Below are 25,287 nucleotides of genomic sequence, written 5' to 3' on the forward strand. Positions count from 1 at the left end.
GAGGAATTGGGAATACGGGATGGCATTTTTGCAAGAGGCCATCTCTCCTCCCTGACCTATCACCTTCATCTCCTCCCCCACTGACCTATTGTACTCTATGCTACTCTATCCCCACCCCCACCCTCCTCTAGCTTATCTCTCCACGCTTCAGGCTCTCTGCCTTTATTCCTGATGAAGGGCTTTTGCCCGAAACGTCGATTTCGAAGCTTTTCGGATGCTGCCTGAATTGCTGTGCTCTTCCAGCACCACTGATCCAGTAATGTTAATGTAGTCTGTCTCATGTGCATGACTGCATCACGCTCAATTCTTTACTCTTTCTGGCTACTTTTTAGTCAATTGGTGCCAATGATGTGAAAAGGGATATTTTTAATTAAGTCAAGTAAGAGTAAAATTGGTCTTCTGCAAAGATCTAACATAGGCTCTCATAAAGTGGCAGCTCCTTTTACATTGATTTGCTATTGTTTCTGCTTGACTATTAGAGACAATGCAGTCTCAGAAACTGCCATTAAAGATGACATTGCATAAACATTTAACACTGTTATTCCAAAAGAAGCATAAGTACAAAAGTAGGCTTTGGACACCTTCATCTCATTCAACCACTGACTTGATCCTAATTCCATCCATCTGCTATCATTCCATATGGTGGCACGGTGGCTCAGCAGTTAGCACTGCTGCCTCACAGCGCCAGAGACCCAGGTTCAATTCCCGCCTCAGGCAGCTGTCTATGTGGAGTTTGCACATTCTCCCCGTGTCTGCGTGGGTTTCCTCCCACAGTCCAAAAATATGCAGGTCAGGTGAATTGGCCATGCTAAATTGCCTGTAGTATTAGGTGTAGGGGAATGGGTCTGGGTGGGTTGCTCTTCGGAGGGTGGGTGTGGACTTGTTGGGCCGAAGGGCCTGTTTCCACTCTGTAGGGAATCTAATCTAAACAAACTCTGAAGATTCTCCCCTTCATTTCAAACTAAAAATAACAATCTCTGTTCAGAAATTTCCAATTAACCCCAGCCTCAATGGAGAAAAGTCCAGGTTTCCAATATCCTAGAATGACCCTGTTTTTACATTATCCTGCTTGTATAATGTTGAAATAGTGTTTAAATGAATTTACAAGACCAGCTATTACAGGGAAATCGCAATGAGCCAAATTTGAATTACCTAAAATTCCAGGTTGTGGTGAAGTGGTGAACCATTTCTGCCTGCAGAATAGGAAATCAAATAGAGGACGAGATACTGAAATTTCAGACAGTTAATTTTGGATTAGCTAGACTCATGTACACTTGTCATCTCTGCATGAGTTAATCTGAGAAGACTTTGGCAACACAGGCACATGAAATCAAAATAGTCTTGCCCATGCCAAACAACGGAAAAATACAAGATTGTTCTTCACATTTTTCAATCCCTTTTACTGTACAAGATCAGGCCATTATATGCATAAACAAATTGAAAAACAAACTCTTTTTTTCATATATTTACCGTGTAATTGTGTTTTAATTAGTATTTTTACATAAATTAAATCTCATAAGACCTTCCTCAGCTACCCTGAAGTTCCAATTTTCACAAATTTTTGCATGGACCTATGATTCAACTTATGAGTTTATTGCATACAACATTATATTTCTGTCACTATGCTTATAAAAATGGAGTCTGGCTTTGAATTATTGAAATGCATTCAGCAACTGTCCATTTTGGTATTTATAACTACTCAAAAATGATAATAATTATAACATCCTAAATTTGGAGAATCCTGCCTTGAACATTTGACATGTTCTTGTCAAATAAAGAACAAATAATAGATAGGGAGAGTGTGGTGAAGGGACCAAGTGATGGAGGAGATGCTTAAAATAGTACAACATTGCCACCATGTGGCTTAACTTCCCTAACGACTCCCAGGTAACATCCACAGCTAAAATGAACTCTGTGGTTTATAATGGGCAGATGTGTAATCTGAACTATGGCTATTGCTTAACTTGTAAGTTCCTTTTTTACTTTGTATGTTTTAGAGTGGTCTCCAATATAGGAGACAGATGGGGATATTTTGTGAGCTTCCATCGTCAGTGCAGACACTTGCTTGTCTGGGAAACACAGGTCATATAAATCAGGTATATAGGTCAGGATACCCGATTCCAGCTTGCTGTGTTTCACAGCAATAACAGTTTTACGAAGGCTGGAATGCTAACTGGCATAAATCTCACCAAACCTCTGATTTCTTTGCAGATGTGTTTCACTCGGGATTTAATGACTTTTCTGCACATTCTTCAGTAATAACTCAACTCAGTGATGCAGAATCTGTTTTCTTAAAGTTGGGTCACTCTTTCCAGCATCGATTGCCAGTCTAGCTTTTTCTTGCTTAATACAATACTTTATCTTCATTTCCAGCAGTGCATTTCTTTTTGATGTTTGCAATTCAGTATCTTAGATTGCTTACAGCCATTTAATCCACTGTGTTTGCGTTTGTTCTCTGCAAAACAACTCAGCTACATCCACTACATACTTTTTCTATACCTCCACAATATTTTCCCTTCAAATGATTAATTTTTCCCCTTTTAAAATCGCATTTAAATCAACTTTCATGTTGCTTTCAAACAGTACAATCCAGATCCTAAATAATGATTGTGTTAAAAGTGCTTTCTTTACATCACCTCCCTTTCACAAATGAGACCATTTCCCTTCAGATATTCTGTCCTGCTACCTCTTTGGAAACCTCTATCAAATTACTGGTCAAATTTCTCTTTGCTAAGAAGGAAAGGCTTGGCTTCTTTAATCTCTTCATGAATCTGAAGACCCACCTCTCAAGTACATTGTGGGGAAGTAGTACTTAGTGATAATGCCACTAGACCAGTAATCCAGAAACCCAGGCAAATTGTCTGGAGACATGAGTTTGAATCCCAGCACAGCAGATGGAGAAATTTCAATTCAATAAAAATCTAGAATAAAAACACTATTCCAATGGCAACTATGTATCTATTATCAAATGTTGTAAAAAAAAACCATCTGGTTCACAAAAGTCCTTCAGAAAAGGAAATCTGCCTTTCCTGGTCTGGCCTACATGTGCCTGCCAACCCACAGCAATATGGTTGACTCTTAACTGCCTTCTGTTCAATAAATGCTAGCCTAGCCAGCCATGCCTACATCCCAAGCAAATTTTTTGTCAATGCTTCTGTACCCTCTCAAAAGTGTTTATATTTTCTCTGAAGAATGGCATCCAGAATTGAATGCAATATTCTCATTGAGGCTGAACCAATGTCTGGTGAAGGTTGATCTTTGTTTTGTATTCCGTACATCCATTTGTAAAGCAGCTCTAGTAGAGGTTTTAACAGCTTCCTCAAACAGCTGTGCACCTTCAAAGATCTCTAGACACAAACCGAGGTCTCTCTATTGCTGTGGACGCTTTATTATTGAATCCTCTTTTTTGTATTCCTTCATGGGATGTGGGTGTTGGGTCCCTCCAGGCTGGGCAACTGTGCAGCCACTTCGATGATCCATACATGAATCCACATGCCAGTTGGTGTATGGACACATTGCTTTCTGATTTCAGAAGTCACTGCTCCACACAAATGCGGAAAATAGGAGAGAACGTAGGTTGGTGGAAAGACCAGCATTTACTGTAAAGGCAGTGGTGAGCTAGGTACTAGTGCAGTCGAAGGCTATGGTACTAGTGCAGTCGAAGGCTATGGTGCTGGAAAAGCACAGCTGGTCAGGCAGCATCTGAGGAGCAAGCGAGTCGATGTTTCAGGCATAAACACTTCAACAGGATTCCTGATGAAGGGCTTCTGCCCGAAATGTTGACTCTCCTCTCCTCAGATGCTGCCTGACCGGCTGTGCTTTTTCAGCACCATACCCTTCGACTCTGATCCCCAGCATCTGTAGTCCTCACTTTCTCCATAGGTACTAATGTAGTTCTGTTAAGAAGGAAGTTCCAGGATTTTGAACCAATGGCAGTGATGGAATGACAATATAATTCCAAGTTGGGATGGTGTGGGACACAGAGAGAAACTTGCAGGTGGTGGTGTTCCCAAGCATTTGCTATTCTTGTTTTCTTAAAATGCAGACTTTATAGGCTTGAAAACTCACAAAAGAATTGGGGCATGGAAATAACAATGGCACATTGAGCTCTCTAATGTGTGCACAGCATATCAAGGGGAGCGAGCATTGTAATGCAACCAGCAAGACACATTTGTAAATCTCTCCCATTTCATTGACAAGGGAACACAGCTGACTTATAGGGAATATCACCCTATCAGAACTAGTGAGTACAATTTCCACGATTGCTGTTTGATCGAAATCAGATCATGTTTATTATGCACACTGCGCACTGAAAATATATTCCTAAAACATGGTCCACATATTGAAAAGAAAAACAGAAAAACCTCCATTTATCCAGAAGATCTCACTGTCTTTGGCTAAATTATCCTGGGTTTGTAATTCAAAATTTGAGGTGACCTAACTGAGGAAAGAAATAATTGATAATTTCCACACATTTCCACCCCTTACTGCTGCAATTTAACCTCAGTATCCCATCCCACACCAGTTTATGCCAGAAGGAAGTTAAAAATGATATTCTTTTGTACAAAACAAATGGTGATCAATTCTACATGATACAAAAAAATGAAATAAGTTTATAAAAGGTTGGGCAATTTAGAAGCAACATGCTGTCATTTCTAGCTCTGTTTCTCTTTCAGCAGACGTTTCCCGCCCTGCTGAGTTCCCTAAAACTTTATTTTGTGTTTCAAATTACTAATATCCACAATTGATTGCTTTTATGCCTTTTCTAGTCCCCTCACAGTTTTTGTTAGTAAGTGAGTCTTCTTTCCATTTCAGATCATGAGTTCAGCTTATATCACCAGAAAAGATTTTGAAGTTGTAGCGTTGAAATATTTATTTACATTAATATTAGTGTTTCCATATTTGGAAAAAAAATCCTGGCATGATTTTGCTTTCAACAAATGCCATTATTGTTTCATTAGATGGGCCATCAAGCATGAAGGAACTGCAAAGCCTGGCCAGTGGAAACATTCAAAATTGGAGAATCCACTATGGAACAAGTTAACCTACATGTGGCCTGTACTGCCAGATGGTGAATTGAATGAGGTAATAGCACTTCACTGATAAGTAGACAATATTCAACAAGTCTATAAATTTTTCATATGACATACAAAACCCAGCAATTGACATTTCATCAGTGAAGAATGCATTTGGTTAAAGATCTCAAATGTAGGATAAAGTGTCCTTGACTTGAGGTACTCGATAATGGAGATTCGAGGTCTTCAATAACTCTAATGCAATTAAATGCAACAATGATTTCATGGAGCTAAACATTACTTATAAAAAAAAGGAAATAAACTCGGATTTATATCATCCTGCTTTATGCTGCTCTGAAACATGTCAAAGACCTTCATATTCAAACATTTGTAGCAGCCCTTTTGAATGCTGCAATTCGAGGTCTTCAATAACTCTAATGCAATTAAATGCAACAATGATTTCATGGAGCTAAACATTACTTATAAAAAAAAAGGAAATAAACTCGGATTTATATCATCCTGCTTTATGCTGCTCTGAAATATGTCAAAGACCTTCATATTCAAACATTTGTAGCAGCCCTTTTGAATGCTGCAAGATCCAAATAGATGAAATAGAAGATTAAAAACAATAGATGAATGATGAGTTGATCTATTTTGATTATGATTTTTCACATAAGGATAATGAGGTTGGAGTTTTAGAGCAATTAGGCAGATATGGTTTAATTAAGGAATTGAAATGAATTCAAATATGGAAAAGATGCTTCATCATCCTTTGTATAGCGCATTGAAGCAAGGTTGATGATACTTGCTTTACATTCATAGGCAATAGTGCAGAAGGATACATTCAACCCTTCATATCTGCTTTGCCCATTTTACAGGGACAACTCAGTTTGTGCAACTTCCCTCATCTTTGCTCTGAGATCCTGTTATTTTCTTGCTCCTCAAATAATTGTAAAATTTCCAGTTGAAAGCCCTAACTGAATTTGCCTCCATCAACAACTCAGGCAAATTATTTCAGTTCCTAACCACTCGCTGTGTAAAAACATTTTTCCTCATGTTCCCATTGGTTCCAATATCAATCACCTTAACTCTGTGTGCTCTGGTTCTTGACCCTTTGGCCAACGGGAAGAGTTTCCCTCTATCTTCTTCTAAACATTCATCAAATCATCTCTTAATCTTCCTTGAACAAAAGAAAAAGGAGTAAGAGGAGGGAATTTGACCCTTAAGACCACTCTGCCCATTCAATTAGAACATGGCTGATACGATTATGGCCTGAACTACACTTTCCAGTCTAACCCCAATCACCCTGACTCCGTTACAGATCAAAAGTCTCTTTAAATCAGCCTTGAGCATAGTCAATAGTTTGACTTTGTGTGGCAGAGAATTCCAAAGATTACCAAGCCTCAGAGGAAACAGAAATTGTTATTTCAATTTTAAATAGAATGCCTCTTATTCTGAAACCATTCCCCTTGATCTAGATTCATGCAGGAGTTGAAGTGTTTCCTCAGCATCAGTTCTGTCAAGTTCCCTCTGAATATGATTCAGTCAGATCATTTTCTCGTATCTCTCATTCTTCTAAACTTCAAAGATTAGAAGCCTAACCAGCTTAACCTTCTCTTATTAAGTAACCCCAGGAATCAACCTAGTGAAACCAGGAAACTGTAATAGCAGAAACAGATGGCTAGATATCTGCTTCTCCACATGTGTTTGTTATGCATGCTTGACTAAGCTCCAAGATTCTCAGGTGGATTAGCTGAGCAGACATCTATTTGGGCTAACTGAAATGGAGTGCTTGCTTTTCTTGATTTACATCTTTATTAAGTAATGATATATTCTTTCAATTATCTATTTGGTCAATGCCTTTCTTTTTATTTGAATAAGTTTGAGTGTGAGGTGGATACAGCTTTTGTTGTTGATACTATAATGACCTTGTTTGATTGACACTTTTATAGGGTTATAAAAACAGTAGGTTTTCTTTAAAGTGGATTTCTACTTGATGTTCCTTTTCTTCAGCAGTTTAACACTTGCAATTATTACTAAATAATTCATTGGTTCTGTGTGTAATGTGTAGTAGATAAATAGACATGAAGGGTGTTTGGACAACTTAGAGGTGGTATCAAAATGGAAGAACCATGGGTTATGGAGGAAAAATAGAGGCAGCGTACAGAGAAGACTATTTAAACTTACCTTTCAAAGTACTCCAGAATCCAAACCATGTTTGAAGGTTAATGGACAAGCTATGAAATGCTAACAGTCATAGAGAAGCTGGCTCAACTCCAAGAAAATTGGAATGGGTTATGAGATGCCATTGCTTGGAATGGAGCCAGTCGGGTTGGGCTAGCAGCATCAATAGCTTCATTTCCAAGCCAAAAAGAAATGGCAGTGCTGGGGTTGAAGACAGCAGTTCCAAAATCAGATCCTACCTGCCAATTTTAAATTGCCCTTGATCTGGCCCAATTCTGCTAATCTGGGAGAAAGTGAGGACTGCAGATGTTGGAGATCAGAGTTGAGAGTGTGGTGCTGGAAAGGCACAGCAGGTCAGGCAGCATCCGAGGAGTAGGAGAATCGACATTTCAGTCATAAGCCCTTCATCAGGAATCCTGATGAAGGGCTTATGCATGAAACATTGATTCCCCTACTCCAAAGACGCTGCCTGACCTGCTGTGCTTTTCCAGCACCACACTCTTGACTTCGCAAATCTGGTCCATAGTTTCAGATCTTCAAACAGGGTGTGCAATACTAGTACTATGATATTATGTTCACTCTTACCTGTAGGATTCTTTACCATAGGATCATTAATAAATCCTGTTTAAGTAAACATCTTGCCTCGCCTTGGGAGGTCTTGTCTCACAAATTTGAGTTTTTTGAGGAAGTGACAAAGATTATTGGTGAGGGTAGGGCACTTGAGGGAAGGAGTTTTTTTCATGGAGGTCTGTGACCTGTAGTGTTCCACAAGGATGAGTGCTGGGACCTTTTTTGTTCATAATGAATAAATAAATGTTCGATGATTACTGAGTTTGCAGACAAAATATAAATTTGTAGGGCTATGGATAGTAAGGACAGTAGTCAAAGGATGCAGCAGGACATAAATCAGTTGCAAAGTTGGGTGGAGAAATACAGGTGGACTTTAAATTGAACAAGTGTGAGGTAAAGCATTTAGGGAAATCAAATACAAGAGAAAAATGCATAGTAAATGGCAGGACCCTTAGGTGCCTTGATATGCAGAGAGATTTCAGGATTTAAGTCCACAGGTCCCTGAAAATGTCAATACAAGTGAATAAGGTGATAAACAAAGCATAGAGCATGCTTGCCTTCATCAGTTGGGGCATTGAATAAACAACTTGGTAAGTCATGTTGCAGCTGTATAAAACTTTATTAAGGCCACATATGGATAATTATGTGCAGTTCTTGTCCCCACTGTAGCGACTGTAACAAGGTCAGTCAGGTAGACCTCATAGAACATAAGTTTCCTGACTGGGGCCGTTAATCTGGTCCAATCATGGAGCCCAGGCTGGCAGATTTAAAAACAGAAGTGTCAGAGATCCTGTTTACTCTGAGAGCTAAATTTGAATTGTTTTCGCAAGAGCATCGAAAGCTGATGGGTGACCTGAACGAAGTATGTAAAATTAGGACTGGCATGCATAGGCTGGGTTATGAGAGTCTTTTTACTGGGGTGGAAATATCAAGTCCTAAGGGGAAAGCTTAAAGGAGATGTGCAAGGAAAGTTTTTGACACAGACGGTGGCAGGTGCCTGTAAGGTTCTGCTGGAGAGGCTGTTGAAGCAGACATGATGGCAATGTTTAAGAGGCATTTAGACAGACCCATGGATAGGCAGGGTATATCAGGAGACAGACCATGTGCTATCTGTAAGAATAATAGGGTGGCTATGTAAGGGGATTTTAACTTTCTAAACATAGACTGGGACTGCCATAGTGTTAAGGGTTTAAATGAAGAGGAATTTGTTTAGTGTGTACAATAAAATTTTCTGATTCAGTATGTGGATGTACCTACTCGAGAAGGTGCAAAACTTGACCTACTCTTGGGTAATAAGGCAGGGCAGGTGACTGACATGTAAGTGGAAGAGCATTTTGGGGCCAACGACCATAATTCTATTAGATTTAAAATAGTGATGGAAAAGGATAGACCAGATCTAACAGTTGAAGTTCTAAATTGGAGAAAGGCCAATTTTGACGCTATTAGGCAAGAACTTTCAAAAGCTGATTGGGGGCAGATGTTTGCTGGTAAAGATATGGCTGGAAAATGGGAAGCCTTCAGAAATGAGGTAACAAGAATCCAGAGAAAGTATATTCCTGTCAGGGTGAAAGGAAAGGCTGGTAGGTATAGGGAATGCTGGATGATTAGGGAAATTGAGGGTTTGGTTAAGAAAAAGCAGGAAGCATATATAAGGTATAGACAGGATAGATCGAGTGAATCCTGAGATGAGTATAAAGGCAGGAGGAGTATACTTAAGAGGGAAATCAGGAGGGCAAAAAGGGGACATGAGATAACTTTGGCAAATAGAATTAAGGAGAATCCAAAGGGTTTTTACAAGAACATTAAGGACAGTAGGGTAACTAGGGAGAAAATAGGGCCCCTCAAAGATCAGCAAGGCGACCTTTGTGTGGAACCACAGAAAATGGGGAAGATACTAAACGAGTATTTTGCATCAGTATTTACTGTGGAAAAGGATATATGGAAGATATAGACTGGAGGGAAATAGATGATGACACCTTGCAAAATGTCCAAATTACAAAAGAGGAAGTGCTGGATGTCTTGAAACGCATAAAGGTGGATAAATCCCCAGGATCTGATCAGGTGTACCCTAGAACTCTGTGGGAAGCTAGAGAAATGAGTGCTGGGCCTCTTCTGAGATATTTGTATCATCGATAGTCACAGATGAGGTGCTGGAAGATTGGAGGTTGGCTAACGTGGTGCCACCGTTTAAGAAGTGTGGTAAGGACAAGCCAGGGAACTATAGACCAGTGAGCCTGATGTCGGTGGTGGGCAAGTTGTTGGAGGGAATCCTGAGGGACAGAATGTATGTATTTGGAAAGGCAAGGACTGATTAGGGATAGTCAACATGGCTTTGTGCATGGGAAATCATGTCTCACAAACTTGATTGAGATTTTTGAGGAAGTAACAAAGAGGGTTGATGAGGGCAGAGTGGTGGATGTGATCTATATGAATTTCAGTAAGGCGTTCAACAAGGTTTCCCATGGGAGATTGATTAGCAAGGTTAGATCTCATGGAATAGAGGGAGAGCTAGCCATTTGGACTCGGAACTGGCTCAAAGGTAGAAGACAGAGGGTGTTGGTGGAGGGTAGTTTTTCACACTGGAGGCCTGTGACCAGTAGAATGCCACAAGGATCGGTGCTGGGTCCTCTCCTTTTTGTCATTTACATAAATGATTTGGATGCGAGCATAAGAGGTACAGTTAGTAAGTTTGCAGATAATACCAAAATTGGATGTGTAGTGGACAGCGAAGAGGATTACCTCACATTACAACAGGATCTTGACCAAATGGGCCAATGGGCAGAGAAGTGGCAGATGGAGTTTAATTCAGATAAATGCTAGGTGCTGTATTTTGGGAAAGTAAATCTTAGCAGGACGTATACACTTAATGGAAATGTGTTGCTGGAAAAGCGCAGCAGGTCAGGCAGCATCTAGGGAACAGGAGAATCGACGTTTCAGGCATTATCTTCCATATATCCTTTTCCACAGTAAATACTGATGCAAAATACTCGTTTAGTATCTTCCCCAACACAAAGGTCGCCTTGCTGATCTTTGAGGGGCCCTATTTTCTCCCTAGTTACCCTACTGTCCTTCAGGGCTAATGCCCGAAACGTCGATTCTCCTGTTCCCTAGATGCTGCCTGACCTGCTGCACTTTTCCAGCAACACATTTCCATCTCTGATCTCCAGCATCTGCAGACCTCACTTTCTCCTCAAAGTATACACTTAATGGTAAGGTCCGAGGGAGTGTTGCTGAACAAAGAGACCTTGGAGTGCAGGTTCATAGGACCTTGAAAGTGGAGTCGCAGGTAGATAGGATAGTGAAGAAGGTGTTTGGTATGCTTTCATTTATTGGTCAGAGTATTGAGTACAGGAGTTGGGAGGTCATGTTGCGGCTGTACAGGACATTGGTTAGGCCACTGTTGGAATATTGCATGGGCATAGGTTTAGGGTGAGATGGGAAAGATATAAACGAGACCTAAGGGGCAACTTTTTCACACAGAGGGTGAAATGGAATGGAATGTATGTATGGAATCCATGTATGGAATGAGCTGCCAGAGGGTGTGGTGGAGGCTGGTACAATTGCAATATTTAAAAGGCATTTGGATAGGTATATGAATAGGAGGGGTTAGGAGGGATATGGGCTGGGTGCTGGCAGGTGGGACCAGATTGGGTTGGGATAACAGGTCAGCATGGATGGGTTGGACTGAAGGGTCTGTTTCCATGCTGTACATCTCTATGACTCAATGTGCAGGTAGATATGATTAACATGGCATCAAGATCAATGCTGACATTGTGGGTTGAAGAGCCTGTATCTGCACTGTACTATTCTATGTTCTCTGTGTATACATTGCCACATCCCTCTCCCTATTGCAAAACCACCATTCCACGTCTTCTTCCCCAAGCCGTCTTTCAATGGTTACCACACCACCAAACCTACCCCGTCCTCCTATTCTCCTTGCCCATCTCCTTTTCAGATGCCCTCCCATGCACAGATGTGGCAGATGGAGCTCCCAGACATGGCAAAAGGCCATACATACCTTGGCAAAAAGCATCCCTATCAAAAGGACACACCTCCCAGCCTTGGCTAAAGGCAGCACCCAACCCTTCAACCTTCGCGAAAGCCATCTGGCTCCCCATCCCAGCCTCAGCAAAAGGCAGCTCCTGAAACCTAGCTCCTGGCCTCAGCTAAAGATGGCTCACATCTCGACCTCAAGTTATGGATGTTCCTGGCTCCTCCTGCTATCCTGGTTCTCGGTCCCCAGCAAACATTCCCCTGGCAACTTTCTCACTTTATGCTTCTTGATCATCCAATCACAGGTCACTTCCCTCGCATATTTGTTCCTCTTGGTTCATCACTCAGCCTATCAGCAGCAAGCATCGGAGAGAATCGGTCTGTGATTGGAGGTGTACCTCAACATCATTGCTGTCTGTTCTATGTCCAGGGACAACGTCGCCAATGCTTAGCTGCCCAGAATTTTCCCATGCCTTTTTTGGAAATTATGGAATAGAATAATTGATTTCACCACCCTCTCCCCAAAAATATTTTGAGCATTACTTATATCTCCCTGTCACTAGTGTAAACTACTGACCCAATTTAGAGTTAAAATAAACTTTGAAACTCACCCAACAATTATATCCCTTATTTAATTAATACCTCTAGACTTCAACTGTCAGGTCCTGCTGTGACACACTCCCGCTGACAGTCCACTCTTTTCTGTAAAAAGGTCAGAAAAACACTTGCCTCCACTTCCTCACTGACTAAAATTTGGAGTTCAGTATTCTGTTGAAGGTCTGCTCCATAGGAAAGGGCTCAATGCTACTTACTTAATAATATTCAGATTGTACAAGCAGCTATAGTAAATTGGATTTAGCTATTTGGACAGTTTCTCACAGTAAATAGGATTGATATGGGTGGAGGAGAATGGGAACTGGGTGCTGTTATAAAGGGCCAGACCAAAACCAGGATCATAAGGATGATGTCAACTGAATTGTATGCTTTGTTGGAGGAGATTTAAAAAAAAACACATTATATAGGATTTGCAGCTAAATCAAAGTTCACCCAGATTCACAGTTGAGAGTGTTGTGCTGGAAAAGTACAGCAGGCCAGGCAGCATCCGAGGAGCGGGCAAATCGACATTTCAGGCATAAGGCCTTCATCGGGAATGAGGCTTGTGGGTCGGGGCTGACAGGTAAATGGGAGGAGGGGTGGGGTTGGGGGGAGGCTGTTGGGAAAGCGATAGTGGATGAAGGTGAGGGAGAAGGTGATAGGTCGCGGGGGAGTGATGGACTGGTCAGGAGCTGTGGTGCTGAGTTGGAGGCTTGGGACTGGGATAATGTGGGAGAGGGGGAAATGAGGAAGCTGTTGAAATCCAGATTCACAGTTGTAATAATAATTCATCTGTCAGGGTTTGCTGTAATTCAGTGAAGCTGACAATAATCTTTGATACCGGTAGATCCACAGTTATGCATAGAAATACAAACATTGTTTGCAGTGATCACCCATTGCACTGTTCATCTTGTTGTAGATCAAAATTTTAGACACCATTTAAATTGATGTGAACTTATACTTTCGTAGGTGCAGTGATAGTATTCAAAAAATTTAATAATGCTAAATTGAGTTAAAAGTGACACAATTATGTTTTTAATAATATATGATTTCATACTGATGAAGAATCTCTCTGGCTAGGAAAGCTTAATATTTGTGGAATGTCACATTATTTGCTAATTTAAAATCCTATAGATGTTTGAAGTCCAAAATTTATATGTTTTAAAAATTTAAGATAAATAGGCTTGTATCTTAATCCTATGCGCATGGTTCATTCTTTATTTGTACTCTGTAAAATGATTAAATTGTTAAGACTCAATCGATTGTTTAACTTCCTTATGTGCTGTCTGTAAGAATACTCCAATATGATTGGCTGATCAGCTTGTTTGATATTATCACCACAACTGTATGTGGCATGGTGGCTCAGTGGTTAGCACTGCTGCCTCATAAGCACCAGGGACGCAGGTTCGATTCCAACCTCGGGTGACTGTCTGTGTGGAGTTTGCACATTCTCCCCATGTCTGCATGAATTTCCTCCCAGAATCCAAAGGTGCCGATTAGGTGAATTGGCCATGTTAAATTGCCCACAGTGTTCAGGGATGTGTAGGTTAGGTGCATTAGTCAGGTGTAAATGTAGAGTAATAGGGTGGGGGTGGTATGTCTGGGTGGGTCACTCTTCAGAGGGTCAGTGTGGACTTGTTGGGCCAAAGGGCCTGTTTCCACACTATAGGGATTCTATGATTTGATACCTGAACTAAACTAAATTTGGGAAAAAACATTAAATCAATATGACAGAGATCGCAAGAACTTTGTGAGTGACTTTTGCTGAGGTCTGTGGCAACATACTGTTGCTGAATGAAAATGTCAATGAAAAGGCATTAATATTACTTTTTAACTTGTTAAAACTAGGAATATGATTGGCCAATTGAGGGGTCCCTTCTCCCCAATGCTCCGCCGCTGCTAAAACCATCTCAGAGAAATCACGCTGGATACACACCTGTGAGAATAAAGGTTCTGAAGAATGGGGAGAGAGACAAGTCCAGGATATTAACAGTTACAGGACCAGATATCACAAACATGCTCAAGAAAACGTAAGACCACAAAATAGCTTTTTCACTTCAGTCACAGTCACTGAATAACAGTGTGAAAGCAGTTCCTATTGAGAGTTCAGCACAAACAATGTACATGTTGAAGTTCTGAAGATTTCATCTTTCCACTTTCACTAAATGATCCACATTCTTACATTAGGCTGCTGCACTGTAAGAACAAATACTACATCCACTGAAAATGTATTTATTAGCATGTTTTGAAAATGGATTAAAATTATTTGAAATGGAACAAAAAAGCTTGAAAAATCCTTAAAGTGATAGGAACAGTCATCTGTTTCTGATTACTTACAGTACGCTGTCTAGATAATAACACACTATCAAGGTATGTTATCTGCCAGCAATAGTGGCACATAGGACTGTTAAAATCTCCGAGCACTTGAAGTTAGTATTATTCTCGCTCAAGAGTAGAAATTATTGATTGATCTGTAAAGCAATAATATTCTGCACAAGCTAATTGATTGCAGTGTGAGGGTACTTTTAAATTAAAAAAAAAAATCATTTGTTCCAGAGAATTCTTGGTCTCTGCAACAAACCTAAAATTTTCTGTACGTTTAGTCAGGGAATGAAAGCATGTGAAGGTGGAGTGTTACACTTTGTTGATTTAGCACTGCATGGATGTAATACTAATTTTGCTACAAACTTGGAATAAATCAACAGAAAGGAGACCATTGTGTCTTGACGGGTATGAACTATACAATTAGCCCCACTCTCTTGCTCTTTCCCTCTGCTTGCAAATATGTTCCTTTCAAATATTGATCTTATTTCTTTGTAAAGGTTACAATGAATTTGCTTCCCTCACCCTCTAGATTGTGCATTTCAAATGCTAAAAAATCACTTTGTGCTATTTCCTCATTTCCCTTTTATCCTTTTGCCAATCATCTATGATATGTCCTCTCTGGATACTGACCCTCCTCCCACCAATACAGACTGTTTTTCCATGTCTATCAAAATCAATGAAAACATACTTCATCAAAACCATAGGGAGTTGTAAACATAATGTATTAAACCTCAGTTCAACCTTGTCTGTTAAAAAACAAACAATCCCAGCCTCTCCCCACCATGTAACTGAAATCTCGTATCCATAGTACCCTATTTGTAAATCCTCTGCATCCTCTTTAAGGTTTTGTTATTCTTATTTACTGCTATATCTTACCTCTGAGTCACAAAATTCTGGGTTCGAATCTCACTCCAGAACTTAAGTACAAAAATCAAGGCCAACATTCCAGTGCAGTACCCAGGAAGAGCAGTAATGTCAAAACTGCTGCCTTTTGGATGAGATATTAAACCAAGAACCCAACTGCATTCTCAGGTGCATGTAAAAGCTTTTCAGCCACTGATTTAAAGAAAAAGGGGATTATCTGATGTCGTGAATAATATATATTCCAAATGAACTTTGCACAGGATTCATATTGGTTATCACATTGCTGTTGTGTGAATTTGCTGTATGTAAACTGGTGCCACGTTTCTCTAATTGCAACAGTGACTACAATTCAGAAGTATTTAATTGGCTGTAAAGCATTTTGAGATGTCCTGTGGTTGTCAGAAGTGCTAGGTAAATGCAAGTCTTTCTACTTTTTGCTAAAGCATGTGCCCAGAATCGGAGGTAGTGCTCTAGCTCTGATCAAACCACTGTTCTATAAAGGTTCAGCCTTTGTACAGTATTACTATATTTTCAAAACCGAGAATCCCATATACTTTTCAATAGTCCATCAACTTGCCCTCGACATAGAGACTGCCCAGGAGGCTTTTTGGACTTTTTTGGCAGACTTTAAACTAAAACACAATTAATTCAAGTATGTTGACAACATAGACACCGCCACCCACATTGTAGAAGCGTGTAAAATCGAACTGATGGGAAAAATATGCCACCATCGCACACAGCCATATATAAGCCAAGCTCTCTCCTAGTCTGATACTCGCTGCAGTTTAAACATAGCATGACAGTTACAATTCTTTCTAGTGTGTCCTACCTCAAATCTGAAAAAGGAAACATTGCAACATTTTCAGACTTGCCTCATTTAAGTCAATTAGTATGTTCATGTCTAATTGTGTGTTGTTTTTGATTTTTTTTAGGAGCACACTTACTGATTGTCAGTCTCATTTACAGACATCTTAGGCTCCGTGTTTCTTGGGGCATAAGAAAATGGTGAGAAGGCACTTGTAATTTGCAGTTGCTACAGTGAACACATTCATTGCAGATACTGTGCACAATCCTGGCCAGCCTTACTGAACACTCTCCCACTGTGATGACTGACACAAAAAAGGCTCAAATCTCCATTTTCAAGCTGGCTTTGCAGCGATAGTCCTCATTCTCGATTATAAACCTCCCTTACCCAGGATGTTTTTCTGCTTCTTCATGCAATCTAAACCATGCCACCCCTGGGTTGTTTCTTCCCTTTGTGTGAATGGTCATCTTTTTATTTAATTCATACATGTTTCAAACCACTTCATGAGAAGTCTACTTTCGCTACAAACAAGCAATTGTGATTTTCATAATGTTTCACTTCTACACAATTTAATATTGCAGCCAGACACTATGGTAACTCTGAATTAACTAAGTGGCCATTTTTTATTTGTTATTTTGGTCATTAGTGGTGGAGACTAATGCTTATGAGGGAATTGAATCCAACCCCAGACTTGCACACATTTGCATTTTCCTGCTTTTCTTGTATTTTGCTGCTTTTACAGAATTGTAATCAAGAGCAGGGACTCTGATCATTTTTGCCCCTATCTAGCATAGTAAATATTGGATATCAGGAGACTATTTAATTCCACAAGACTTTTCTGCCAATCAATTAGATCATGGCCCAATTTTAGGTTTGATCATGGTGTATTTTAACTCAATTTACTAATCCCAGTTCACTATAGTCCTATGTAAAACAAATCATCAAACCCAGATTCTAAAATTTTTATTGATCCCTCAGTTCCACGTCTTTTAGGGGGAAATAGCTTCAGATTTCCATCATGCTATGTGCGAAGACATCCTTTCTGACAACATTCTTAAATGGTCTAGCTTAGATATGTTTAATCAAACTGTTCAACCGTGTTATGATGCACCTTGAGAACAAATGGGTCTTGAACAGGAAGTCTTCTTGATGGACTAGCTCTCATTTTAAGGTTATACCTCCTTTTCTCGGTGCTTCGTTATTCATTGAAATAGTTTATCTACTCTATTAACTGCAATCATCTTAAACATCTCAATTTGATTACCTCTTAATGTTCCAGACTCAAAGGCAGACAATTCTAATCTAGGCAACCCTGTCCTTCTAGTTTAACCCATCTTGACATGATCTTGTTGAATCCGTGCTATGTTCCGATCATCTCCTTCCTGAGGTTAGGTGACCTCTATTGAACTCAGTGTTCAGAATGTGGTCTAGCCAGAGCACTAGATAATATAGTTGGAGCATAATTTCCTGATAAGTGAGAACAATTGTAATACTTCTGCTGTCAAGCCAGCAAAGTCAGATTAAAATATAAACTGCATTTGGGCCTGTATACTCCTGTGTTACACTGGGTGGTGCTCTAAACCATCAGAAGAGCTAAGCAGCATGAGCACAGCAAACAATCAAGTAAAATGGACACAAATAAAAAAGGTACAGCTGGAAATAACTTGGTAAGAAACAAACTTCCATGGATTAAAAAGGGGAAGATATTTCCTATTATTTCTTTGATCCTTTTTGGCAGTAATTGGGATAATGGCACATTGAATAGTTTGGACTATTTCTCAGAGGATGGTTGGCGAGTTTCCAAATGAGAAATTTCCAACAAAACTATAAATCATTAGACCATAGGGTATAACAAAGGTCTGGATAAGAATTTTGTTACAAAGCAGAATGCAAAGAAACAAAGTGTAGAACCCCTGTCAGATCCATTTATAGAACGGTCACATTGACTAGAGATCCAAGAAGAGGTAGAACAGTGGAGAAAGGGGATGCAGCAATAGATTTGTAAGAGGGTTATTGGTAATATAAGAAAATGCAAAACAAATGAAGTTTGACCTTTTCAGACATGCAGTATATTACTCAATGCCCAAACACTGGGGAACATAGTGAAAGAGTGCATGCAAGTGAATTTTGACATAAAAATCCAGAAAGCCCCTGGGAGTGACACCAGGCACATAATTACAATAGTTTTTAAAAGAAAAACTAACATAATTCTGGGGCGATATACAGAATAACATAAAGTATAGTCCTGCTCTGTGCCCACAAACTGAGCTGAATAAGCAATTTAGAGTCATAAAGTTTTATAGCTCAGAAACAGACCTTTGGGCCAACTTGTCCATATTGAACAATATCTTAAATTAATCTAGTTCCAATTGCCAGCATTTGGCCCATATTCCTCGAAACCCTTCCTATTCAAACACCCATCCAGATGACCTTTGAATGCTGTAATTGTACTAGCCTCCACCACTTCCTCTTGCAGCTCATTCCATACAGGCGGCAACCTCTGCGTGAAAATTGCCCTGTAGGTCCCTTTAAATCTTTCCCCTTTCACCTTAAACCTATGCCCTCTAGTTTGGACTCCCCCCACCCCAGGGACAAGATTTTGGCTATTCACTCTATCCATGCCCCTCATGATTTTATTAGCCTCTGTAAGGTCACCGTTTGGCCTCCAACAGTGCAGGAAAACAGCCCCAGCCTTTTCAGCACCTTTTTATAGTTCAAAACCTTCAACCCTGACAATAACCATGTAAATATTTCTGCACCCTTTCAAGTTTAACAACACCTTTCCTATAGTAGGGAGACCAGGATTAAACACAGTGTTCCAAAAGTGGCTCAACCAATGTCCTGTACAGCTTTAACATGATTTCCCTACTCCTATACTCATTCTGGGGAGAAAGCAGTTCTCCTTACGGGTTCAATTCCCGCCTCGGGCAACAGTGTGTGTGGAGTTTGCACATTCTCCAAGTGTCTGCGTGGGTTTCCTCTAGGTGCTTTGGTTTCCTCCCACAGTCCAAAGATGTGCCGGCTAGGTGAATTGGCCATGCTAAACTACCCATAGTGTTAGGTGCATTAGTCAGGGGTGAATGTAGGGGAATGGGTCTGGGTGGGTCACTCTTTGGAGTTTCCTGACTCATTTCAGAATTTATGCCATAGTTACTAATAATGAAGCAGACTCTGAATTACACAGTGGTATCCATACTTAAAATGTTAAAGTATCCCACCTCTCCATGTGAAGCACCTGAAGTTTCCAACATGAAAAATAGCTGCAAACATGTGAAATTACCCATATTCAGGACACTGGATTTGTTTAGTGCAAATGCATTTTGTAGTCACTTCAGAGATATTCTGCCATGAGTAGAAAAAAATTTTCTCCGACTTGTTTGCTGTTCTTGCCCAACCTTACAGAAATTGTTGCAGAGACCAGCAAACTGAAATAACTTGATTCTGAAATATAAGTTAATTTCACATGAGCTTTGCTTCAATTTTCTGATCTCAGTTCTCAACCCATTATCTGACCCCAGAAGCCAGTAAAGTATTGCTGGCTCCTAGGGGGTATCTGACACCCAGAGGATGTTGGGGCCTCAGGAGTGAGATGGGGAGAGTCAGTGGTGTGGATTTTTTTAAAAAAAAACTTGAGATTCCTGAGATAGCAAATGCAGATTCCAATGCATGTCTATTTATATACAAATATTTTAGTTGTTTCCTCCGGCCACTATAAATGCCGGAGGAAACACCACAGAAGCGCTTCACAGGAGGCTCCCAAGCACTGAGGATGTCACCTAGACAGGGGACGAAACGTTTGCAACAAAAACTTGCAGCTCGGCGAACAGAACCACAGCATTTTAGTTGTTTGTTTATCATGTTTGAATATTGTGGGCTGGGAGGTTTGTAAGGAAAGAAAGGTTTACAATTCTCTAACTCCATCCATAATGTCCCAAAGCACTTTGCTGCAATTGGAAATACTTTTGAAGTTTAATCACTGTCATTACGTGAGGAAGGGACTATTGCCTCAATGGTGGACTATGAACGTAAAATAACTTTTAGAATCTGCAGCATGAGAAACATTTACAAATTAATATGCAACCCATGAACTGCATGTGTGAATCTAAATAGCTTATGAATGGATGAAGCATGGACTTACCTACTGTGGAACAATAAACTGCTTCTTCAAACAAATGCAAGATACAGTAAAGAATTGAAAAGTTGGCTTGGAGACAGTATAAACTGGTGCGAATAATGAATACACCTATTTCTATTATTAGCAAACCTCTTAGAAATACTGAGAAATCGGTCAGCTGTGTTCAGTTCAAGCAGAATCATTCAATCTCAGGGATGACTAAAACTTCTACACAGATAATGAGCTGCACATGGAGCGATCTGCTGTAATGTTGAATCAGAAGCCCATATCATGAATCACCCAATATTCTTGAACTTACTGACTTACATTAATTCTTTATCCACCATAGAGTCATAGAGATGTACAGCACAGAAACAGACCATTCTGTCCAACTCTTCCATGCTGACCAGATATCCTAACCTAATTTAGTCCCATTTGCCAGCCCTTGGCCCAGATCCTTCTAAACCCTTCGTATTCATATACCCATCCAGATGACTTTTAAATGTTGCAATTGTACCTGCCTCCACCACTTTCTCTGGCAGCTCATTCCATACATGCATAACCTTCTGCTTGAAAAAGTTGCCCCTTAGGTCCCTTTCAAATTTTTCCCTTCTCACCCTAAACCTATCCCCTCTAGTTTTGGAATCCCCACTCTTGGGAAAAGATTTTGTCTTTTTACCCTATCCATGCCCCTCATGATTTTATAAACCACTATAAGGTCACCCCTCATCCTCTGATGCTCTGGGGAAAACAGCCCTATTCTATTGAGCCTCTCCCTACAGCTCAAATCCTTCAACCCTGGTAATATCCTTGCTATAAATCTTTTGCTATAAATTCTGTGTCTTATGATTCTGTCCCACTAGTTATCTGATGAAGGAACAGTATTCTGAAAACTAGTGCTTCCAAATAAACCTGTTGATTATAACTTGGTATTGTGTGATTTTTAACTTTGTCCACCCCAGTCCAACAATGGCACCTCCACATCATAACATCCTTGTAAACCAATATCTCAACTTTAAATATCTCTCCGTGCATTTGTCTTGCCCTACTGCAGTAAACATCTCTAGTCTAAAAATCTTGAATTTCTACACTTCTCCAATTCTAGTGCTCTCTCACATATTGCCAATTTCCTTCATCCCACTATGCAGCACCATCCCTTCAGCCACCCAGAGGCTAACTCCGTAAATTCAATATTTTCAAGGCTGATCAAATAAATCAATGGCTTTTACTTGCTTCATTCACATACCCCTGAGAGCAACTGGTAATCAGAAATTAATCAATTGTACCTTAAACATGCTCAAAGAGTGAACCTCCACAGCTCTCTGGTCGAGAATTCCAAAGCCTAATAAATTGCTCAGTAAAATAATTTCCCATCTTAGACCTAATTGGCATCCCACTCATGATTAAATTGTGCTCACTCTCATCTCAGGAAAAAGTCTGGTGAACCTTTACTACACTCTCTCTATGAAAATAACATCTTTCCTGAGATAAGACCACCAAGACTGCACACAGTACTATCCAAGTGATCTAACCAAACTTTGATACAACTGAGGCAAGGCTTCAATGCTCCCTTCATAAACCTTCACTTGCTCCCTATCTCTAGCTCCCTAGTTAAGATGCTCCTAACTATTTGGAAAACCTTTAGTCACCTGTCCTCATGTATCCTTTACTCTGTGTCATATTGTTTGTTTAATTATAGCCCAGTGAAGCAATTTAGGAAAATCTATTAAATGTTTATATAATGACTTTATAGTTATGGTTAAAACATAGCAGCCAACTTAGACACAGCAAAACACCCCACACAGAAACAAGAAAATCTCTGTTCTAGTGATGATGATGGTGGAGACATATCACCTAGAATGCCAGGAAGACTCCTTTCCTCAACAGTTACCCCCATAAAAACATCAGGGCATTCTTACTTGCTTCTCTGCTGGTTCAAAAGGTTTGGTATTGTTTGTAAGCCATGATTTGGGAGTGCCAGTGTTGGACTGGGGTGGTCAAAGTCAAAAATCACACAACACCAGGTTATAGTCCAACAGGTTTATTTGGGAGGACTGCCATCAGGTTGACAACCACCTGATGAAAGACCAGCGCTCTGAAAGCTAGTGCTTCCAAATAAACCTGTTGGACTATAACCTGGTGTTGTGTGATTTTTATCATTGTTAGTAAGCACATGGAAGTGACCTAAAAGTAAAATGAAGAACTACAGATGCTGGAAATCTCTGCACATTCTGAAGAAGGGTCACTGGACCTAAAATGTTGCTTTCTCCCCTGAAAGACCTGCTGAGTCTCTCCAATAATTTTTGTTCCTATGCAAATGTCCTATTTGGGTCAAAAGTCTAACCAATTACATGGGCAACAATTTGTTTCAGAAAAAGTTACAGTGCTTAGCCAGAAAAAGGAAAGCGATACAATCTGAAAATTCAGACAAATGAAGTTCAGTTTTGATTTCGCAATGACATTACAGCTCTGACAAAGAACATCAAACACAAACTTGTCTGTTTTCTGGTCTTATTCATTGCTTAACTTCTACATTTATCTCTGGTTATAAGCATTTACAGGGCTTTTCTTTAAAATGATGCCAAGCTCATTTCAGTTAATAACACAAATATATTGAAAGAGAAGATAGTTTTCTGAAATCTGTTTCATTAAATAATATTAGTAGGGAACTGAAGGGCAGGGGACCTCAAAGTCCATCATAAGAGTGACTTGGTAGCACAACTACTGATACAGCTGTCAAGTCCTAAAGGATATAGATGCTAGACTGAGTCTGTGGCAGGTGGTGAGGGAACCAACAAAAAGGAAAAATCTATGTGACCTTGACCTTACCAACTTACTTATCACAATTGAGTCCATCCATGACAGTGTTGGTAAGAGACGCCACTGCACAATCCTTGTGGAGACAAAGTCCTGTTTTCATACTGAGGAAACCCTCCATTGTGATACATAGTACCATCACCATGCGAAATAGGATAGCCCTGAAACTGATTGAGTAACTCAAAACTGAGCATCAATGATGTAGGCCATCAGCAGTAGAATTTTATTTAACCACCATCTATAACCACATGACCTGGCATATCCTCTACTCTACCACGACCATTATGCCAGGAGATCAAACTAGTTCAAAGAAAAATGCAGAAGCACATGCCGGGAGCAGCATGAGACATACCCAAATATGAGATGTTAAACTGGTGAAGGTACAACAGGACCACTAGCATGCCAGACAGTGGAAGCAGCATGCAACAGATTGGGTTAATTGATCCCACAACTAACAGAGCAGATCTTAGCTTTGTAGCCCTTGCACATTTCGTTAAGAAAGATGGTAAATAAATAAACAACCAAGAGGAGGTGGAGGCTTCACAAATATGGGGAAGGGCAGAATGTCAGTGCAAAAGACAAGACTAAAGTATTTACATCCATCTTCAGCCAGAAGTGCTGAGTGGTTGTTCTGTTGTGGCCTCCTCTGGAGGCCCCAGTCACGCAGATACCAGTTTTCAACCAAATTAATTTATTCCAAGGGATATCAAGAAATGGCTGAAGGCATTGGATAATGCAAAGGGCTATGGACCCTGACAACATTCCAGCCAAGCCCTGGACAAGGTATTCGAGTACAGGTATAGCTACAACACTGGTATCTACCCACCAACATGTAAAATTGCTATCAAGCAATAGAGTCAGAGTCATACAGCACAGAAACAGGCCCTTCGGCCCAACTCATCCATGCTGACCAGCTTTCCTACACTGATCTAGTCTTTTTTGCCTGCATTTGGCCCACATCCATCTAAATCTTTTCAACCCATATACATGTCCAAATGTCTTTTAAATGGTGTAATTGTACCAGCTTCTCCCACTTCCTCTGATAGCTTGTCCCATGTATACACCACACTGTATGTTAAAACGTTACCCGTCAGGTTCCCTTTTAAATCTTTCTCCTCTCTCCTTAAACCTATGCCTTCTAGTTTTGGAATCCCGACCCTGAGGAAGAGACCATGACCAGTCACCTCATCTATGCCCCTCATGATTTTATAAGCCTCTATAAGGTCATCCCTTGGGATCAACCCAGTAATACTTTCTTTGAACTTCGTCCATTGCCAGTATATCTTTCCTTGGATAAGGGGGATCCAAACTGTTGTGGGCTTTGCTCTTGTTGTGGGGCTTTTACAAGTTCTCCTTCAGATACAATCTCACAAAAAGGGTTTCAGATGATGGGGGGAGAGCAGATAAAGCCAGACCAGAGTGAGGAGACAAAGGAAGGGAAGGTGAACAGTGTACAGGAGTTAAGACAGGGTTAGCAGTACTTGCAAAGGGATAATCTATTCATTGATACAAAGTAGAAGTTGCTGGAAAAGCTCGGGAAGTCTGGCAGCATTTTTGAAGAGAAATCCAGAGTTAATGTTTCGGTTCCGGTGACTCTTCCTCAGAAGTTCTGAGGGAGAGTCACCAGAACCGAAACATTAACTCTGGTTTTTGTTTATAAATGAGGATTTAAGCTATAAAGAGAGGTTGAACAGGCTGGGGCTGTTTTCTCTGGAGCGTTGGAGGCTGAGGGGTGACCTTATAGAGGTTTACAAAATTATGAGGGGCATGGATAAGGTAAATAGACAAAGTCTTTTCCCTGGGTTCAGGGAGTCCAGAACTAGAGGGCATAGGTTTAGGGTGAGAGGGGAAAGATATAAAAGAGACTAAGGGACAACTTTTTCACACAGAGGGTGGTACGTGTCTGAAATAAGCTGCCAGAGGAAGTGGTGGACGCTGGTACAATTGCAACATTTAAGAGGCATTTGAATGGGTATATGAATAGGAAGGGTTTGGAGGGATATGGA

At 40.3% G+C, this 25,287-nt stretch overlaps 1 protein-coding gene across 3 annotated transcripts in view; it reads left to right on the top strand.

Moving 5' to 3' along the window:
* Nucleotides 1-25,287, top strand: part of LOC122557702 (doublecortin domain-containing protein 1-like) — a 544,701-nt gene that overhangs the window by 405,454 nt on the left and 113,960 nt on the right. For all 3 annotated transcript variants that reach the window (XM_043705576.1, XM_043705578.1, XM_043705577.1), the window contains 2 exons: nucleotides 4,962-5,085; nucleotides 14,205-14,386. In XM_043705576.1, the coding sequence (XP_043561511.1) occupies nucleotides 4,962-5,085; nucleotides 14,205-14,386 (306 nt within the window). The remainder of the gene's footprint in view (nucleotides 1-4,961; nucleotides 5,086-14,204; nucleotides 14,387-25,287) is intronic.

The sequence above is a fragment of the Chiloscyllium plagiosum genome, chromosome 16 (assembly GCF_004010195.1).
Source record: "Chiloscyllium plagiosum isolate BGI_BamShark_2017 chromosome 16, ASM401019v2, whole genome shotgun sequence".
In the NCBI taxonomy this organism is placed as follows: domain Eukaryota; kingdom Metazoa; phylum Chordata; class Chondrichthyes; order Orectolobiformes; family Hemiscylliidae; genus Chiloscyllium; species Chiloscyllium plagiosum.